This window comes from Marmota marmota, unplaced genomic scaffold, assembly GCF_001458135.2.
Source record: "Marmota marmota marmota unplaced genomic scaffold, marMar, whole genome shotgun sequence".
Classification (NCBI taxonomy): Eukaryota; Metazoa; Chordata; class Mammalia; order Rodentia; family Sciuridae; genus Marmota; species Marmota marmota.
This window is the reverse complement of record NW_026000249.1, coordinates 34,162,332-34,184,185: the sequence shown is the minus strand read 5'-3', so window position 1 is coordinate 34,184,185 and position 21,854 is coordinate 34,162,332. Positions and strand designations below refer to the sequence as shown.

The following is a 21,854-nucleotide window of genomic DNA, read 5'->3' as shown; positions in this document are numbered from 1 at the left end:
GCTCAGGTGGTAGCGCGCTCGCCTAGCATGCGTGCGGCCCGAGTTCGATCCTCAACACCACATACAAACAAAGATGTTGTGTCCGCCAATAACTAAAAAATAAATAATAAAAAAATTATAAAAAATTAAAAAAAAATAAAAAAAAAACAACAATAAGTACCCCTGGGTTCAATCCCCAGTAACCCTATGTACACCCCAAATATAAATTCCTTATTTACTTTTAATCATTTTTATTTCTATAATCATGGCAAATGTCCTACATTGATAGTTGATTAGTCTAAAATGAGGAATCTCAATTGGGGACAGTGGTGCACACCTGTAATCCCACCGAGGCTGGAGGCTGATGCAGGAGGATTCCAAGTTCAAGGCTAGCCTCAGCAATTTAAAAAGGCCCTAAGGACTTAGGGACACCCTGTATCAAATTAAAACATTTTTTAAAAAGGGCTGGGGCTGGGCGTGGTGGCACACACCTGTAATCCCAGCAGCTTGGGAGGTTTAAGGCAGGATGATCACAAGTTCAAAGCCAGCCTCAGCAAAAGCTAAGTGCTAAGCAACTCAGTGAGACCCTGTCTCTAAATAAAATACAAAATAGGGTGTGGATGTGGCTCAGTGGGTGAGTGCCACCGAGTTCAATCCTTGGTACCAAAAAATAAAAAAGAGAGGGGGCTGGGGATGTGGCTCAGTCATTAAGTACCCCTGGGTTCAATTCCCAGTACAAAAAAAAAATTTAAAAAGTGAGGACTCTTTGAGTAACTGTGCCTTATTTCTCCTTAGTCTTACACATATTGTCTTGTTTCAAGATGTCTTTGGTTGGATCAGGTCTCTTAAATAGCTTGTTTTAGCTGAGCTTTGTCAGGGATTGATAATGAGGCATTCCTGTATAGCCCATTCTGGGCCAATGCCATTTTTTCTCAGAGCTGGGGATCAAACCCAGGGCTTACACATGATCTAGACAAATGCTCTGTCACTGAGCCACATCCCCAGCCTCTGTGCCAGCTCTTTATGCTTGCTTTCTCATCTACAAAAAGGGATTGGTATAGTGATTAAATTATGTGGTCTCTGTGAGAAGTCAGTAACAGCCTTTGAATGCCTGGATCCAGTTGTACCTGTAACCAGTATCTCTCTTCTTGCTTTTGCTTAAGTCAGTTTGAGCTGAGTTTCTCACATCAACCACTTTGATTCCTGCCTTTGTCAATGGAATGGCTGGGAGGCTTGTGGGTGGCAATGCTGGACTGAGTAGCCTTCCCAGTGGGTCCTACCAGACCCAGTGCAAAGGTATCAGGCTGGAGGGAATGTTGTGGGAATGTTCCCTCAGCTGCCACTGAGCAGGAATCCACCAAGTGAAGGGCTGGGTGACTTATTTATGTCCAGAGGCCATACACTTGCCCTCTCTACTCCACCCCACAGCTGTTCCCACAGGAGCCTAGTTTCTCACATGTGACAGTTGGCTCCTCTGGGAGAGGTTTGTCAGGAAATGCTTACACTCTGTGTTCTTCTGTGGCAGGCACGCCCATCTCACTCTTCTCTGGGGAGGGTGGGGGACCTTTCTGGTGGGAGAAGGGGTCAATGTAGAGGCAACACAAACACATTTGTCCTATCAGGTAGGGGTCTGGCCAGGTCAATATCCCACCTCTGCAGGCATCTCCTCACGGGGACTAATACCTCTTAGACCTCTGAGAGGTGGCCTGGTGAGCAATCTTTATGTCCTAAAACAACATGTGTGCCCACAGGGTTGCCTGTCTCTTCCAGGTGTACCCTTTGCACAAGAGCTGTTAGTGCAGCTCTGGGTCCAAGCAGGCCAAATATTCCCTCCAGGGATCATCTCCAGTGTGACCAATGAGATACACTGACCTCTAGACCAAACCAGAGGCATTCCTTGACTTCTGTACCTGTTTTCCCATCTGAAACTAGAGATGACAACTCCCCAGAGATGTGAGGATTGAATTGGTATTTGTAAAAGGCTTTGGAAAAAACTAGGCATAGGGTTGGTGCTTGAAATAGTGCCTGGCACTCAGACGGTGCTATAAAAGCACTTTGAAGGTAACACATGGCACACAGCTGTTGCTTGATGAGCACTCAGTAGCATCCACCACACACCACACATGGCATTCAATAAGCACAAAGAACTTAGGCCTAAAATGGGTGCCAAGTACATACATGGGGAGAATAAACCACGCTGCCTAGTAAGGAACAGACTGGAGCTTTATGTATTTGACACACACAGAGAAAGGTACAGGGTCTCAATAAGAAAATACACTCTGTGTTCAGGTGAACCCCCATCATTGGCCACTAAGAACACTCACGGGTGGGGAAAGAGGGGAGGGGACACCATAAATAAGACTAGAAGGGAAGGTCACTGCTCTACGGGCACACACAGGCAGGGCACACTGCCGGGGGCACAGGGCCTCTTCTTTCCAGGCAAGAGAAATACAGCAGCACAGGAAAACAGTAGCCACGTCTAAGCCTGCAATGCCTGGGGGGGGCACCGAACACGGGTAAGAGTGGGGTGGACACAAGAAGTAGGGTGGCAGACAGGGCTTCCTTCCCTGTGGTGAGCTCCAGGGCTGCTCAGTTAACATCCATGAACTCAGGGTTGGGTGGGGAACTGCAAGTGGTGGAGACTGAAGAGCCAGATGAGCCAGGCTGGGACTGGCGGCGTGCCACATCCTGGCGTTGGTAGAACAGGACGTAGGCTGCCTTAGACTGTAGGGAGAAGACACAAGTCAGTGTGGATGTCGGGCAAGAGGAGGAGGGTGGAGTCAGGAGAAGGGGTATAAAGAGGATGAATGTCCCACCTCAATCTGATTCTCATTCACAGGTGACACACTGTTGTCATCAAAGTAGTGCCACTGGCCACTGTCTTTGTTGCAGGCAAATGTTGTATCTGAAAGGGACAGGAAGGCATTCTCACCCATCCTCCTCCTCCCACCTTGATAACATTGCCCCTGGCCCACATACCTAGTCACCACTGGGGACATCCTAACCCCCTTAGTCCAGTACCCCCCTCAGGCCATGTCCCTGCCCATAGCCCTGCACGTAAAACGTACAGTGTCCATCGCGCATGCCCCCATAATGGTTGGAAACTGCAATGAGATCATATTTGTACAGCTCTGGAGCCGACTCGTTCTGTGGTTTGATGACAAACTCGGAGAAGTCCAGATCCCTGTGGGTAAGGAGACAATGGTTAACACTAGGCTTCCCTCCAACACACTGCCCTGCCTTCCCCTAGCCATCCTCCCTCTGGCCTCTGACCGGATAGGAAATTGCACGAGAGTATCCAGCTTCTCACGGGAAAACTTTGAAAAGGAAAAGCGCTTCAGGTGGATGATGAGAATCTCAGGCAGCATCCACAGGTCCAGTTTCTTGGTGGCCAGCTGGTGCTGTTTGCAGGAGGAGCAGTACCTATAGAAAGAACCAAGTCAGGTCAAGGAACACCTTCTGAGCACCTACTATATGGCCTGTGTACTGTCTGTCTTTCAAGTGCCTTGTCTGGCCCACAGTGATATTCTTTTATTTTTTTAAATGATGCTTTGACTTTTAATCTACCTGGTACTCTGGTTTGCTCTCATTAAAATTCTTTTGTTTACTTGTTGGAACCTTGTCAGCTGCCTTTCCAATATGCTTTTGTATTTTTGTGTGACTCCTGGCCCATGAGATGCTAGTCTTATTTTGGAGCCAGCCTTTCATTTGTCTGCTTTTCTCTTTTCATATTTTAGCCACTCCTTCCTTCAGCAAATATTTAGCAATTGCCTAATGTTTAATCCTCTGGTCCTATTTTTTTTTTTTTGTATTTTTTGTGTGCATGTGCTGGGGATTAAACCCAGGGCCTCACATATGCAAAGCATGTGCTCTACCACTGAGCTATAACCCTAGCCCCTGCTCTTGTTTTTGAGACTGGCTTTAGAATTTTGGTTCTCTTTCACTCTGTTCATTCTGCAACTATCTACTGAGCATCTATCAAATGTCCAACTTGCTTGTAAGCAGCAAAAGAGATGCCGAGAACTAATTTAGAAGTCTTCACCCTCAAGAGTTTTCTCTTTTTTTTCTTTTGGTACTGAGGATTGAACCCAGGGGCACTTTACCACTAACCAACATCCAGTCCTTTTTTTGTTTTTTAGACAGGGTCTCACTAAGTTGCTGAAGCTGACCTCAAACTTGCAATCCTCCTGCCTCAGCCTCCCAAGTCACTGGGATAACAGGTGTGCACCACCACACACAGCTCAAGGAGTTTACTCTCTAACAGAGAAGATGAAGCATACAAACAGGGCTATAGGACATGACTTCAAGTGGCATAACTGATCTAGAAAGAAAACCTTAGCTAGAAGGAAAAGAGCAGAGACAGAAAATGGAGGCAAGGGTGGGAGAAGATGACTTTGTTGTTGTTGTAGAATGACAGTAAGCATGCTTTTATTTTATTTATTTATGTGGTGCTAAGGATTGAACCCAGTGCCTCACACTGAGGTACAGCCCCAGCCCCAGAAGGTGACTTTTAACAGGGTAGTAAGAGGAGGTGTCTCTGAGGAGGTCACATATGATTAGAGACCTAAGTATGTAGGTAACAGGGGAAGACCATTCTGGAGAGCAGGAACAGACCAGGCAAAGGCTCTAAGATATGGGGTGATGGTGGCCAGTGTAGCAGGAAGGGTTTGAGTGCAGGGCCGACTGGAAGGAGATATACTTAGAAAGGTAACAGGCACCTGGGTAGGTAGTATCACCCCACAGAGCCCTTCCAGGCCCCTTCCTGGGCCCTTACCAGGGGTTTTCTTTCTCCAGGGTCTCCACAGTAGTGAATAGCTCAATGCACTCCTGCAGCTGCACTGGAGCCTTCTTCAGCATGTACCCAACGCAGTCATGCTTCACGTAGCCCTAGGGTGGGTGAATACACGGTCACAGGACCAAGTATAAGGAAGAGTGGAGAGACAAGGAGCCATGTGGAAGCCATGTGCCAAGTGGGTCAAACTTGAAAGCTAGGAACCTGAGGCCTTGGAGCTCTCAAAGAATGTCAAGATGCCATGGCCGGGCCAGCTCTGGGCCTATATTTTTTGGTTCTATTGCTGGCTGGAGAAGTTGGAAAGGGAAGGGTTGAGGAGTGCAAGCTGCAAGTGCCCCCCATCCCTGGTATCCCATTTACCTCAGCCTCCACCTCATCATAGTAGCGCCTCTTCATCTCTGGCTCCCAGTCCATGGCAATGTATGGCTGGGCTGGGGGCAAAGAGGAGGTGGTCACAGCTATTGCTGCTACAAAATCCCACCTCCTGCTGCTCCATCCCTAGCTTGCAGCCAAAGGACATACTTTGCACTTCTTCAGGGGAGGTTGTGCGGTCACTGGTTCCGTTGGAGTTCACTGTCTGCAGGGTGAACAGTTGCTTACGCCGTCGCCTTGGGGGCCACTGAGATGTCCGAAGGCAATTGTCCAAGAGGAATGGGCACCTCCTGGTGACCCCAGAGCTAGGCCCAGCCTGTTCTCGCTCAGAGTCTCGAAGGCTGCCCCTGGTGGAGGGCCCAGGCATTTCCTCTTTTTCTTCTTCATCACTGTCTTCATCCTCGCCTAGAATGAGGGGGGATATCAGAGATAGGATTGTGTGAGTTCCAGAGACTGAATTGAAATGCATATACTGATGAACACTGAGTGGGTCACATCTGTTCCCAATTCTCCACCCACTGACCCTCAACCCTTCTCCCCCACTTAGGCCATGGAACGCAATGTGTAGATCCCTCATCCTTGTTGAACCTCTCTCCCTTACCTTTGTCATCTCCATCATCCTCTTCATCTGAGCTGGGTTTGGTTACATAGCGTCTGTAACAGAACAGAAGATATTCCCAAGGCAGGGGCACAAGGACAGTGGGGGCAGAGCCCAGGGTTTTACTTCGGTAATCATGGAGGGGAAGCCATTGCTAAGCCCTCACATAAACAGCTCTTGATTATAAGCCTGGAAGGTGTGAGGTGGTGACATAAATGCACAGAGATGACATAAATGCTAGGGACCCGAATAGTGGCCTGAGAATGTAGGCTCATATGCTACAGTCAGGAATGGAATGTTAACTCTAAAAAGCCACCAGTAAACAGACACAACCAGTTGTGAACTCCCCTCAGGGAAGCCTCTGAGGGGCAGACTTCTATAAAATGAAGGGAAGATCAATGCAGACAATGCTTTGCTTTATTTGCCATGGCAAGGATGGTAGATTTTAGATATAATGAAAATCTACCAATAAAAACACAGCCAAGTCCCTTCAAGGATGAGACAAATTTTAAGATGAAGTTGTCTCTACATTATGAGTCTTATTTGCCTCTGTATTTCCAATACCTAAAAGAGGCAGTAGCAAAACCAGAGGTCTAATGAAACTAAAAAACTTACAAGTTCTTATATAGCCATGCTAAGTTTGAACTATCTTTTGGTTGTTGAAAGGAAAGTATCAAATAAGCAGCTGAACACCTGGATCTGAATTCAGACCCCAACTTCCCCTTGCCCCTGGAAGGTGTCACTTACGAAAGCCGGTACATCAGGATGTTATATAGGCCCTCCCAGGAGAACCGGTCTCGGGGCACTGATACCAGGAGGGGGTGCCCGAAAAGTATCAGACCATAGTAGGAGTTGTTGTAGTCTCGGGCTGGAGTGCGCTCCCGCAGGTAGACAGGAACCACAATGTCATCTCTTGAGCCCTCAATGGCCTCAATCCGACCTGACACCTCATATCTGTCGGGAGTGAACATTAGGTTATATGCTATCAGGGAATCCCCCAAAAAGACTCCCTGACTCTGTCCCAGTTGCTCCACACACTCATCCCTCACAATCTAAAACTATTTTTAAAGGGTCTGAAAAAGATGTCAAATATTTTGTGCTTTACAAGCTGTCAGATGACTTACACTGTACTTTATATTCTGTTTTAGAAAGTACTTTGGTAATATCAGAGTGCTGAGGGGGTTACTAAAAAATTTTAGTGACAAAGGATTTAAAAACAAATTTTTATAATCCCAGAAACTGGGGAGGCTGAGACAGAAGGATCACAAGTTCAAGGCCAGCCTCAGCAACTTAGCAAGACCCTAAGCAACTTAGTGAGACCCTGTCTCAAAAATAAAAAGGGTTGGGGATGTGGCTTAGTGGTAAAGTGTCTCTAGATTCAATCCCCAGTACTGAAATAATAATAAATAAGTAAATAAAAACCATTTTCTTTTTTTTAATTCTTTTTTTAATGTGGTGCTGAGGATTAAACCCAGTGCCTCACACGTGCGAGGCAAGAGCTCTACCACTGAGCTACAGCCCCAGCCCTCCACTTTCTTTTTTAAAGAAACTGATTGCTATGCAAAGAACTTTTCTACTCAGAAAGCACTCCCCATTTTAGTGTTTAGTTGCCTAAATGTTTAAAAATTATTCTGGGACTGAATATATAGCTCAGCACTAAAGTGCTGGGAATGAGAGTGGGGGGCTGATCAGTCTATAGGCTCCTAAGGCTTTCTGCCTCCTTGCCCCTGAATCCTACTCGGCCTTCCCCCGTAGAATCCTAGTATGTGTAAGGCCCTGGGTTCTATCCCTAGCAATGCAAGAAATAAAATTAATTAAATAAAAAGTACTTGTACTGAGCTGGGGATGTGGCTCAGTTGTAAAGCACTTAGTTGCCTAGCATTTGCAAGGCCCAGCATTCAACCCCCAGCACCACAAAAAAAGGTTCAAAATTGTTCTGAATGCTCTTACTTTCAGAAAGTATCTTAGAGTTTCATATTTCAAAACTGCATTTTTGTTTTGACGACTATGATAGTCTAGAACATAGGAGGGGCCTAGGAAGTACTGAATGAAATAAGAAAAGTAGCTTCCCTCCCCTAATGAGGAGGTGACACTCCTTGCCACAGTTCTGCATATGGCAAAGAGGAAGGGTTAAGGCTGAATCATAAAAAAGGAAGTAGAGCTGGGGGTATACTTCAGTCATAGAACAATTGCCTAGCATGCTTATGAGACCCTTGGGATCAATCCCCAGGAGGAGAAAAAAAAAAAGAAAGAAAGAGGACCAGCCTCCTGAGGAAGTACTGTCTCCTCATCACCTCCTTACTCACACAAAGATATCATCACGGTCCAAGATGCCACTCAAAGGATCCTCCAACTGATAGAGCTTATAGAAGCGGTGACTGAAGACATCTGCCACTATCATCTGGGAATGAGATTGGGGGGTCTGATCAGTCTGCAAGGCTCCTAAGGCTTTCTGCCTCCTTGCCCCTGAATCCTACCCAACCTTCCCCTGTAGAATCTTACCTTGTCTGGCGCTATACCTGTGTGTTTGGACAGAGCCACACACAGATCCGAGATATTCCCTTTCTTGGGGACCACAACTCTATGCTGAGAGAGAAATAGCATCCATAAAAAGATCAAAAGGGCTTATGGTGAGTAAAAGAAGCCTTGAGGTGTGGCAAAGTAATCACACTTTGATTACACGTCCCTTGTTATGTCCCCATCCCCCAACACACCTGCTCTGGCTTGCGGCGGGGATCCATGGGGACAAAGAAAACTTCCAGGACCCTCTTATGGCAGACAGGCAGTGGGACGCTGAGGTAGCAGAAGGGGTCAAAGGTCACAGACACGTTGCCACAATCAGGGCACACCAGTGTGGACTTGAAGAGGCCATGGAAAGTGTCCACGATCACAGAATCATTCCGCCGTTTGTGGTTCTGCCAGGCCTCCTGAGCAACCTCCTGTTGAAAGTGTCATGGTGGGTGTGAAGCTTGCCCAGGGCAGGGGGAAACCAGAATTTGGAGATGTATTTGTGCAGGGTTAAGGGTAAGCACTCAAGTCCAGTGGTAGAGTTCCAGGTAGGAATATCTGGAACCATGTTCACTGTTTGGGGCAGGAACCTGGCAGGGGTTAATTCTAAGTTGGGGGTGGGAACAGAGGTAAACCTAGGAGTGAGGCTAAAGGTAAAGTCAGGGTAAAGGAACTTAAAAGGCAGTGGCCTAAGTGGTTTTAATAGGACTTTCAGGATGAATACTTTCAGGAGCATCTTACCTGATCTGGCCGTCCAGCTGCATCACACAACTCGACATATTCCTTCTTCTTGACCCGATTGAGGTCTTCATGAAGCCCATCCAGAAGAAACGACAGCAGCTCCTGTGAGTCATGTTGCTGATAGCCCAGAAACTGGGTTGCAAAATGGCCAACCTTGTTCTGAAAAGATAGGTAGTGTAGTCAGAGTTAAGAGGGAATGAAGGAGTCATAAGAGGCAAGATAAAGTGAGGTACCAGAAATAATACCTTGAACACATTGGGCACGATGGAACGATGGTAGCCGGACCATGCCTGCTTTACCAGGTCTGCATAGGCCTCTGCGAGCTCACCCTTCATGCCCAATGGGTTTCGGAAGTTGAGCTCCTCTAGGTAGCGGTTGTTGAGGAAGTACTCCGTGAGCTGTGGCACATTGCTGAGACACTGTGGGGGAGGGTTTAGGTGAATAAGGCAGAGAAGAGGAGAAAGAAGGTTTCCCAAATGAGGACAGAGAAAAGAAAGCCAGGAAGGAATAAAAAGGAAAAACAAGGGAGGCAAGGGGAAAAGAAGGGGACAAGGGGGAGCAGGCAAGTCATGGGGAGATCATAGTATTTTCGGAGAAGGATGAAAGTGGTAGCAAAGTTGAGAAGAAAAGAAGAAGCAGGGCTGGGGTTGAAGCTCAGTGATAGAGCGCTTGCCTAGCACATGTGAGGCACTGGGTTCCATCCTTAGCACCACATAAAAATAAAGAAATAAAATAAAGGTATTGTGTCCATCTACAACTAAAAAAAAATACTGAAAAAAAAAGAAGAGCACAGAGCATGTAGAGGGAGAAGGTATTGATATTTTAGAGCAAATGTGAGCATGTCATTTCAGACTCCTGGGGCCTTAGCTTCCAACTTGACCCCTTGCCCTGCAGTTCCCCCTGCCCTAGCTCTGTCCCCAATCCCCAGCTCTTGAAGCCCACCCCTGGGGTTATGCCAGACACAGCTCTAATGGCCCAACCTGCAGGGCCGAGTTCATGAAGCACGTGTTGCCCAGATTGGTGAGGCCACAGATGCCAGGCTGGCCCTGGAAGTCCTCATCCTCTTCCGACACACTGTTCCTGGGATTGAATGAGAAATGCTATCAGCTCAGGGTCTACTACATGTGGGTGCACTGTACTCATAGGTTCAGTCAGTCTGCTTATTGTGTGATGCCCCTTCTCTAGACTAGACACCCCAAGAGCTCACATGACACGTAGCTGTGCGCTGGGCCAAGTGCCATCTTTGTTTCGGGTCTCCATGATGACCAACTGGATAGGAGGATAAAGTAAACAAGGAAAGACATTAATGGAGGGCCTTGTGGGCACCCAGCTCCTACCCAACCTGGGTCTGACCACTATCAGGTGAGTCCATGTGGCAGACCACCTGAGCTGAAAAGCTTCCTACTCTTACCTGCCCAGTCTCAATGGCAGCATCAAGCAGCGTAATATGTGTGTTGCACAAGCGATCCAAAGAGCCTTCGGCATTCTTGATCCAAAGGCGTGTGTCTTCCTGGGGTTCCACCAGAAATTGCTCCCGAGCTGTGCGCAATATTAGGTCTGTGGAGGAAAATGAAGCATATTCAAGATCTTCAAAGTCCCACGATAATCAACCCATCTTGGCAATCCTGACCCATCCCCACTGACTTCACAGACTTGGTCAATACCTTGTGCCCCAATCAATCTCCAAATGACTGACCCACATTCAGGACATGAAACTCCCAGCAAATATCCTCAGCAACACCATCCAAGCCAATGGAATGCAGTTCACATACCATCAGGACTCCAGCAGACAGCCCCCAGGGCTTCCACCCACCTTGGCCAATGCTTTCTTGGTCCTCAGTGGTCTGACTGGTGCCTTCTCAGTTGGCAAAAGCCTAATCCCATGCATCCTTGATTCAATTAACTGTGACCCATAGCTAGGAACTCCAGCTCATCCCATGACCCTCAGACTCACCCACAGAATCAGAGTGGCTGAACTGAGCAGTGAGAGCTGTGTCCATGTCACTGTGCTGGACAAGCAGCAGCTCTATTGGATACACTTCCACCTTCTGCATGTTGGGCAGCTCTATGACCTGTAAGGGTAGAGAGGCAGACACAGATGCATCCACCCAGTAGATATGGAGCCACATGGGCACATGGGTCTGGACCCATCCTGGGCCTACAAGGCTTTCCTCCCACCCAACCTCCCAGGGAATCTACCCCACCCAACACCCTCCCCTACCCACTATACCTTGCGTTCAATAGGTGGCTGGCCATGCTCTATGCCATACCAGCTGACCAGGCAATGCCAGGCAGCTGCTGGAAGCAGCACATAATCCTCACCCTCCACCAGTCCCTCTTTGAGGCGCCAGTTTATCTGATCTGTAGGGTGAGGTGAGGGTATGAGGCAAAGGGGTGAATCAGGCAAGAACTAATAACTCTGGCCAACCCAGCAATGACCTAGCAGAGAATGGGCCAACAATCATCCGTAGGGACAGAGGGAATAGGAACTCCAGGGCAAGGTTAAGAGGGAGGGGATAGGCAGGGGCCTGGTACCTTCAAAGAGCTCAGCATTATTGATGCAGCCAGGAAAGGTGCTGGCGTCCTGGTCCCCTCCCTGCACGTACACCTCCCACTGTTTATACCAGCGTTGCTCTACAAGGAACCTGGTGCCCAGAGAAGAAACAAGGGTATAATGTGATTATCTGGGGGTTAGCTGTACAACTTCCCATGGCTAGCAAATTTAAACTATCAACACATTAAAATTCAAGATGAAAAGTTTCAGCAGTATATAAAAAGTAAAAAAAAGCAAGGGCTGGGGTTATGGCTCAGCAGTAGAGTGCTCGCCTAGCACATGCAAGGTGCTGGGTTCGATCCTCAGCACTGCATAAAAATAAATAAATAAAATAAAGGTATTGTGTCCAACTACAACTAAAAATATATTTTAAAAAAGATTATATAAAAAAGTAAAAAGCAAAATTTATTCAGTAAAACTCAGATTTGGATATTAGATTAGCCATCTTCTTAGGACACTGAATGAGATCTTTAATTAAAGACTAAAACTGCTCAATAATGTCAAATAAACAAACAAAAAACAACCACAGTGCTGAGAAACATGAGGTTTTATTATAGAATAAAAGATGGGTAATTTGTATTAGTCACAAGAGATAACACTGTAACATTAGGCTCAAAATAAATAGTTTGCAGCTAATGTTGAGTATATAGTATTTTTAAAAGGCTAGATCAATGGAAGCAAAATTCTTCAGCTAAGAAATGGATTTGACTAATTTTGAAAATGTGCTCAGAAACTGCAAAGAATTTAAAGTGCTAAATATAATTATAAGGTTGTTTTTGGCATATCGTCATTTTTCATGTATTAGGTCTGTGGAGGATCATGTATAAGATTTATTTTGGCTTTTTTCCCCAGAGGCAAAATGATAAATTTTATTAATATACATTTACAGCTATTGTTCAACTTTATTGAGACATAATATTTATACATTTTAATTTTTTTTAGTTATAGATGAGTACATCTTTTATTTATTATTTATTTTTATGTGGTGTTGAGGATTGAATCCAGTGCCTCACATGTGCTAGGCAAGTGCTGTACCACGGAGCCACAATCCCAGCCCCAATATTTACACATCTTTCTTTATGACTGACATATTTATATAATATATAATGATTACTAGCTTTATAATAAAATTTTGCATTTATAACTAGTCTTCTTTTTAAAATTGTGGTTAAAAAGCCTGGTGTGGTGGCACACACCTATAATCCCAGCAACACAGGAGGCTGAGGCAGGAGAACGGTGAGTTCAAAGCCAGCCTCAGCAACTTAGCAAGGCCCTAAGCAACTTAGTGTGACCCTGTCTCAAAATAAAATATAAAAAGAGCTGGAGGGGATGGGATTGTGGGTCAGTGGTAGAGCACTTGCCTAGCACATGTGAGGTACTGGGTTCAATCCTCAGCACCACATAAAAAGAAAAATAAATAAAGGTATTGTGTTCATCTATAACTAAAAAAAAATTTTTCTTAAAGGGCTGGGGATATGGCTCGGTGGTAAAGCACCCCTGGGTTCAATCCCCAGTATCAAAAACAAAACAAAACAAAAATAGTGGTTAAAGAGAACCCATGTAACAGAAAAAATCCAACATCTTCAATTCCCAGTAACACACACACACACACACACACACACACACACACACACACAGAGTTAACCATCTTAACCATTTCTTTATGTACAATTCAAATGCCTCTTTTAAATGAGAAACTTATATGCACTCCAAGGATAAACATTTAGGGCCGTGCTGAAATCTTCCTGCAAAATTTTGAGAAATTGTAAAATCTGGAAAAATACTCGATGTATATTAAATGTTAAATATATGATGACTGTTATTATTCTGATTCCAGGGCTTGAACATAAAAGCTTACAGACTCCCACATATCATATATACCCCTACTTTGGTATGATTTTTTTTCTTTTTTTGGTACTGGGGTTTGAACCCAGGGGTGTTTTGTCATTGAGCCACTTGCCCAGCCCCCCTATTTTTTTTTAGACAGAATCTCACTACATTGCTGAGGCTAGCCTCAAACTTGAAATCTTCTTCCCTCAGCCTGAGTCCCTGCTATTAATTTTCAACATATAAAAGGCTGTCTCAAATATTTAATAGCCTCACTTTTTAAGAAAATGGCCAAAAATGATAATACATGTGTGTGCACACACACACACACATCACATTGTGTTAGTTGTTTTTCCTCATAAATGTGATTATTTTTTTGTTCATTTGTTTTTGGTGCTGAGCATTGAACCCAGGGTCTCATGCATACTAAGCAGGTTCTCTGCCACTAAGTTACACCCTCAGCTCAAAAGTGAGTCTTCAACATGTTAATTTTCCCTTGACAAGAGAGGTGTGGGGATGAAGGGACAAAACAACAACAACAACAACTTGAAATAGTAGCTGGGCCCAGGGGTGCTCTACTACTGAGCTACATCCCCAACCCTTTTTTATTTTGAGACAGGGTTTCACTAAATTGCCAAGACTGGCTTCACATTTGTGATCTTCCTGCCTCAACCTCCCAAGTAGCTGGGATTACAGGTGCATGCCTTCATGCTAGGCAATTAATGTACAATTTAAAGTCACAATGAGTCGGGCAGAGTGGTGCACACCTGTAATCCCAGCAGCTCAGGAGCTTGAGGCAGAAGGATCACAAGTTCAAAACCATCCTCAGCAACTTAGTGAGGCCCTAAGCAACCTAGCAAGACTCTTTCTCAAAATAAAGTTTTTTTTGAAAAAAGGGTTGGGGATGTGGCTCGGTGGGTTAAGCACCTTTGTGTTCAATCCCTGGCACCAAAATAAATAAAATAAAAAACAAAAAGAAAAACTTGGAATAGTGACAACTCACCTGAATAGGCAAACATTTCTGCAAAGCCTTTTTTTTTTTTTCTTTTTTTGGTGAACTGACCACCCGCAGACCCTGCTAGGTCACTCATTCTGGGAAATATAGCCTCCTTCCACAGAGCCCCCCATCTCCCACCCTATCTTGCACCACAGACACCTTCATTCCCCCTTTGGGAATTTACTTGCCTCCATAGTCAGTCTATGAAATTCACTTATTTAGGAAAGCTAATTTATGTTTAGTGATAACTTTACTGCAAAAGGAGGAAATAATCAACTTCTTTTTTAAAAACAGAATTTTAACAAAAATTAACATTAAAAATCATTCTTTGTAGCCACATCCCCAGCCCTTTTTTGTATTTTATTTGAGACAGGGTCTTGCTGAGTTGTTTAAGGCTTCACTAAGTTGCTGAAGCTGCCCCTTGAGCTTGCAATCCTCCTGCCCCAGCCTCCTAAATTGCTTGGATTACAGATGTGTGCCACCATGCCCAACTATATCTTTTCTAACTATTTTTGATGTCTTTCCCAATTTCAGAAAAATGTTATTGTTTAAAATGTTCTTTAATGACTAAACTGTCTTTGGAAGGTAACAAAAAAGATCTGTCTCATCACCCATTTAAAAGGACAACAGGAATCATCATGTTCATCTAAAATTCTCCAAATTTTAATTAACTTGAAATTGATATAAAAGTCCTCATTTTCCAACTTAGTATGTTACAAAGTGATACAACAAAAAGAAAGCTTATCTTCCTAGGTAATTACAGTTAATTATATAGAATGAGATACACTACTATAAATATCTTTCCAACATTTCTAAGTATAACCCTCTAAGAAATTGTTGTTGTCCCTTCATAAATCACTATCCATTGCTGCAACACTCTGAACCCAGCCACCCTCCCCTTCTTTCACCTGGACAAGGTGAACCCTGTGATTGCTTACCTTTGTTAGGAAGCTATGAACCGCTGCAGACATGCAAGAGACTCCCTCAGTTAACTCTGATTTAATCATGTTTGTAGAAGGTTCATCATCAAAAATAAAAATTAAAAATTCCAAGGAAACTATACTATTATATTTGAATTTAGTCTTAAAATGATGCAGATATAAATACTGACTCAAACCCTATAAATGGAAGGGAAATTAAAGAACATCTAGAAGCTTTGCTCTTATCTAAATAAATAAGCATTAAAAAAGTAGTTTTGGGGGCTGGGGATGTGACTCAAGCGGTAGCGCGCTCGTCTGGCGTGCGTGCAGCCCGGGTTCGATCCTCAGCACCACATACAAAAAACAAAGATGTTGTATCTGCCAAAAAATAAAAAATAAATATTAAAATTCTCTCTCTCTCTCTCTCTCTCTAAAAAATTAAAAATAAAAAAGTAGTTTAGGGGACTGGGGCTGTAGCTAAGCAGCAGTGCACTTGCCTAGCATGCGTGAGGCACTGGATTTGATCCTCAGCACCACATAAAATTAAACAAATAAAATAAAGGCATTCTGTCCATCTACAACTAAAAAAAAATTGTTAAGTAGTTTAGCAAAAATGTTTCTTGATAATACCCATGATATCAGACAATCTGGCTTCAATACTGAACCAATATTGAGGTGAAATTACACGTAATATAAAATTAACTTAAATTGAACAATCCAGAGGCATTTAATATATTCACAATGTTGTGCAACCACCACCTCCCTCCTGGCTCCAAAACATTTTTATCACCCTATTACTGATGGGATAATTTTAAACTGTATTGGCAAAGATGATAGAATTTCTTGTCCTATCTACCAATGACATAATCATGACATCGTTATAAAGGTCAGAAGGGGCAAAGACCAAATCCTTGAGGACCCTTTTAACATCTCCAAAAGGGATACAAAATGTTCTGTTTCTTTCTTTCTTTCTTTCTTTTTTTTTTTTTTTTGGAGAGCTATGATGTAATGGTACAAAAACATTGCTTGGCTCTGTTTTGCCAATTTAGTGAATCTCAACTTATTTCCCTAGTAACAGGGATACACATTTCACTAGTACTTTTATTAAAGAACTCTCTAAAGTAGGCAAACCTCACTGGAAAAGGCCCTAAGAATTGATGTGTTTAAACAACAGGAATTCAACATGGCTGGCCTGCAGGTTGCTATAAGAATTTTGGCATTTACAATGCAAAACATGGGAAGCTGCTGGAACATTTTGGGAATGGATGGACATGATGTATGTTTTAAAAAGAATCACTATTTATGTAAAGAGGAAAATGGTGTCTTCAGAATAGAAAAACCTGCCAGACACCACCATAACCAACTGATCAAGGTTAACACCATGAATGTTATATATAACCATGTATTGTCTGATATAAGGGCTCACAGCATACATCCTGTAAAAGTTAAGCATATCTAGTAGTTTCAGGGATTTCGTTTAACTTAAAAAAAAATCTGATATATTTAATTTATAAATTTTAGACTGATATAATAAGAGTTTTGGAAAATTATAAGAAATGCTTTGTGATGTGTGTATTCCTATGTAAAACACATGGCTTCTCCTGTGTATATTTTTAAAAATTAAAGAAATGCACACTTTAAAAAATATAACTTCATATATAAAGTGTGATTTTATATATATGCTCCATACATAAAAAGAGAAAGTTTAAACAACAAATACTATTTAGGGATGCATACACCTATGGGAGAACATTCAAGAAAATGAAGAGACTCAATCCAAAATTCAAAAACGCATTTTAAAAAATTCAAGATAACAGTTTCTCATGGAGTAGGAAGAATTTCCATCTGGAAAGGGCACAAAAGGATTTTTTTGTGTTTGTGAATCTTAACCTGGGTGGAAAATTCACATATTTTTATTCTTAATTTTTTACTTTGAAAAAACTCAGAAAAATGGCAAAAATAATACAGACTTCCCATACGCCCTTCATCCAAACTCCCCAATCTAACATTTTACCTTTTGGCTCAATTGTTGTTTCTATATATCATTTCTGGTATTTTTATTTATTTTAAAATTGACAAAATTGTGTGTACTTTTAGTGTATAGCATGGTATTTTAATATATGTATACACCGTGGAATAACTAAATCAAGCTAATTAACATATCCATTACATCTAATAAATATTCTGAGCGACTTTCATGTATACAATAGATATCTATGAACTATAATCACCATATTTGTACAACAGACCTCCCAAATGTGTTCCCCTTGTCTAGCTTGAAATTTCTCCTGTGACCAACATCTCCCCAGTTCCCACCCCCCACCCCCCGTACATGCATTTTTACATATGCTATTATTTCAACCATTTGAGAATAATGTGCTTACACGATGGTTCCTTATCCCTAAAATTTTCAGTATGCATTTCCTAAAAACACGGATATTCTTTCATAACCACAATATAATTATCACAATAATGGAAACAGAAACATTAATATCTAATCTATCAACTTTAATCAAATGTTACCGATTTCTCCATGGAATGGTCCATTGAAAGAAAAAAATGAGAAAACCCGATTTTTAAAATTATTTATTTTTCCTGTTCTAGGATCCGTTGTATTTAGTTATCATGACTTGCTAAAATGAATTAATTCCTTTAACCTGGGACAGTTCTTCAGCCTTTATCTTTCACGACTTTGATATTTTTGAAGAGTACACAGTTTATTTTAAAAGGATGTACGTCAATCTGACTTGTGTAAACATTTTATACTATAATCTTTATAGGATCTTATGCGTTTAACAATTTAAAAGAGAGATGCAACTTGGCGAGAAATAAAATAAACCCAGAAGCAGTAAACTTTAAGCAGCAGTGATGAGGGGAAAAAAAATCAGTAGAAAAAGTCGATTTATCAGGGTAAGGTCCGTTTTTAAAAATGACGTTTTTCTCCTGATTATAAAAGCAAAATAATACTAAAATAGAAAACAAACTTAACATCGAAGGCCGCTCCAACGCTAATCACCTGCACTTTCTCCCGTCCTAGGAAGGCCTCCGCCAGAAAAACCCCATCACGTCACAAACTTTGCCCATTCACAGGCGCCATTTTCTGCCTTAGTAACCTCCCCTCCACCGTCTTTCCTTGGCCTCAGACCACGCCCCTCAGCCCACCTCACAAGACTAGCCTCGTTCCCAGGCGCCGGGCTCCTTCCACGTAAGCGCTCGCTCCCTCCCCCGGCCCACAACTATTTGCTCCGATTCTGCTCTTCAGCTTACGTCACAAGGCTCGCTTCAGTCGCAGGCGCCTGGGAGCAATAAGAGGCTGCTCCTAGCGGCAGACGCTGCATTACGTAATGCAGGCCACGCCCCCGCCTTACGTTACAAAGCCCGCCTCCTTCCCAGGCTCCAGGTTCCACGACGCAGGCCCCAACCCCCATGACTGTTTCCTCTCAGACCCCGCCTCCACTACAACAAACCCCATTTTGTTCTCAGGCGTCAGACTGCACCACACAGGCCCCGCCTCTTTCCCAGACGTTGCGTTTCATTCACAAGCACTTCCCCGCCCCTCTCGCCCGCTGTCCTACCGGCCCCTCCCCGCAGCAGTTCTTCCACAGACATCGGCTTCCAAGTCCCCCGCGGTTGCCAAGGTCCCCGCCATCCCTTCAGCCAAAGCTTCGCTATAACCCAGCCTCACCAGCTTTCGCCAGCCCGCAGTGGACGTTCTCGCCCACTCTCGCCATTCTCGATTTGGCGCCACTGGTCGTCCAGACCAGGGATCGCCTCATTCTGTATTTCTCTGTCTTCAGCGGCCTCCGCGACGGCAGCTGCGGCCGGGTCCGCTGCGACCGCCGCCATCGCCGTCCGTCCTCTTCTAACTGCCAACGCAACTGAAGATAGGAAGAGGACCCTCAACTGCCACTTCCGGATTCTGATCCCGGAAACGGAAGCAGAGCCCCCCAAACAGTCAGGGGGCTCCTGCCATCTTGGAAATGGGCCCCTCGCTCGGACGCGTCGAAGGGCTAGGCGGGCATCGGGCGGTGGGCTGTGATCTCTGCAACCCATACACAGGGTAAAACCCCCAGTTGGTAACTAAGAAAGACAATAGTGCTCTCTGGGATTCTAACGCCATGTTGAGTTAGGGTAAAAGGTTGCCTGGAAGGCGGAGGCTGAGTTTCCCATGGTGGGCAAGGACATATTAAGGAGTGTTCAGGGAATCACAAAGGCCCCAAAGCTTTTCTGCTGATTCTCTGCTAAGTACTGCGGACCCCTATCCTGGGAGTGGCACTTTTGTTAGCCTGACCAGAGTGCCCTCCTTTCATTCTACAACCCTTCTCATCCATCAAGACCCAATGCAAAAGAGGTCTCCTCCAGATAACCACCTTGGCCTGCAGGCCATTTTTTTTTCCCTTCCTGAACTAGATTTATTGGGTAGACAAAAGTGATGAAGGCAAGTCAGCCCCAGGCTCCTGTTGTGTGTTGGGAGTCACAGCAATAATAACTAGTAGTCTGCCCAGTTTAAGTGTGTTGTTGGATTTAAATAGTAGCCTCAGGCAGCAGGTACTATTATTTGCCTTCCATGGGCAACAGTGGGGGTAACTGAGGACCAGAAATGTTAACACATTGTCCCCCAGCTAATAAGTGCTGGAGTTGTAGTTCCAACTCAGGAAATCTGGTTCTAGAAGTGTGACCTTAAACACCAGGCCCGAGATTGTCAAACTGTGCTCCAGGGCTTTCTGCCCAGGAAATCCTCTCAGGGGTTTCAGAGTCTAACTATTTTCAAAATACTTTTTCACTCCTCTCATGTGTGTATTGTGGAAATATCCAGAGACTACCTGATCTAAACAAAAGGTCTTTAGGTGTCCTCAATATTTTTAAGAATATAAAAAAGGGATCCTGAGGCTGAAGTTTGAGAAGCATTGTGCTAGGCCAGGTTTCTTTCTCAGCCTCTGCACTACTGTCATTTCTGCATTGTGGGGAACTTTGCAAGCTGTTCAGTTACATCCCTGGCACTACTACTAGATAACAGTGGCACCCTTCAGGACAGCCAAATTTCTCCCTCCAGATATTATTAAATGTCCCCTGTGGGCGTTGTCCCTGGTTGAAAAACACTATGCTAGTTTATGCTACCATTTTTTTCTATTAGGGCTCCCAGCTCTACTGGTTGGTGATTGAATTTTTTCTCTGTGGGGCTCTCTGCATGTTTATCTACCTGTTGGCGGTCCCCACCTGGCTGTCCCAAACTCCCCTAAGACAGGCTCATCAAGATTCCAGGACTGTTTCAGTGACTTCCTTCGCTACTATTACCGATTTACCACAGGCAAAAACCTTGCTTTTACACATTCCTAGGCCCATATCCATACATGTCTGTCTCCTTGCACAATTTCAATCCTCCTCACCCACACACAACCTCATAATTTATTTCATTTTCAGTTAACCTCTGTGAGACAGAGATTAATCTCTGTAACTCATACATAATTCCAGCCCCCAAACCAGACATGCCACAGATAAGGGGTCACAATACCCTGAGGGTTGTGTAAGCCCTGTAGGGGAAAAAGCACTTCTTTCACTTGGGGCCCCCAAAGAAAGTGGCATTTGAGTTGGATCTGACACATGACAAAGAACTGCTCTTCAAGCCCAACTGAATCTTGTCAAATTCACTTAATTTGCCCCTCTGCAAACTGTCCCTTCCCATTTACCTGGGCAACCAGGTAAATCCAAGAAGCCTTCCTTCCCAGCCCTAGACTTTTGTTTTTTTTTGAGATACTGGGAGTTGAACCCAGGGCCTGGTACATGCTATCACTGAGCTACATCCCCAGCCCTAGTCTTGGTTTCTTCACCTTTCCGAAACCAGATTCTGCTCATACCAATAACCCTACGGATTCCTAGAGCAATTGGGTGAATTCCAGTTCTCTTATGTCTGGCCTGGCAATCTCATCCCCCTTTGCAAAGTCCTCATTTTTCCAGCCTCTCTTGCTGCCATAGGTGGCCCATATCTTCTGATTCTACCTAAGAGATGGATAGCACAGGAAATCTGCTGAGGAGCTTGTGAAATTTCCAGCCCTGTTACAAGAAAACAGGGTGTCCTGTTTTCCAGGCTTGCATTCCCATCTCTGGGGACATGGCAGCCACTATGGCACCATGAAACTACAAGTTGAAATACCATCAAAATGCATACAAGGACACAGTGGTGTGATTGGAGGTCTTCAGGTTACCACCACTGGGTTTCAAGAAAAAGCCACTTAATTAGGCTTACAATTACTTGCAGCATTTGCCTGCCCTGCCCACCTCACCACTTCAGCCTGTTGTCTATTCTTGATTCAGGGCATGTGAGCTAGAATTTACAGGACAGAAAAAACTTTTGAGTAAATTAAAACCTCAACTATCCCCACATGAGGGTAAGTCCCAGTCTGGGACCTCTTCCCAAGATCGCCTCACCCATGCCCATGGTTTCCACTACTTCTTGGACACCAGTAATCCAAAACTTCCAGCTCTGTGATCCCACTCCTGAACTTAATCCATGTATTAAAGGATTCTTCCTCTACCTACTCAGAAGTCCAAAATCTAACCTTATCTCA

At 44.1% G+C, this 21,854-nt stretch overlaps 1 protein-coding gene across 1 annotated transcript; it reads right to left on the bottom strand.

Moving 5' to 3' along the window:
• Positions 1-2,184: 2,184 nt before the first annotated feature.
• On the bottom strand, positions 2,185-19,185 carry Usp11 (ubiquitin specific peptidase 11). Its single transcript, XM_015488142.2, has 21 exons — positions 18,974-19,185; positions 11,526-11,635; positions 11,221-11,351; positions 10,945-11,062; positions 10,402-10,547; positions 10,198-10,259; positions 9,971-10,070; positions 9,236-9,409; positions 8,991-9,149; positions 8,456-8,680; positions 8,244-8,327; positions 8,048-8,142; positions 6,489-6,695; positions 5,745-5,797; positions 5,294-5,548; positions 5,132-5,202; positions 4,754-4,866; positions 3,253-3,402; positions 3,048-3,163; positions 2,796-2,884; positions 2,185-2,703 (listed from the first exon to the last, which is right to left on the bottom strand). The coding sequence occupies exons 1-21, from the start codon at positions 19,132-19,134 to the stop codon at positions 2,569-2,571; spliced, it is 2,754 nt and encodes a 917-aa protein (XP_015343628.1). The 5' UTR covers positions 19,135-19,185; the 3' UTR covers positions 2,185-2,568.
• Between the last annotated feature and the right edge of the window lie 2,669 nt (positions 19,186-21,854).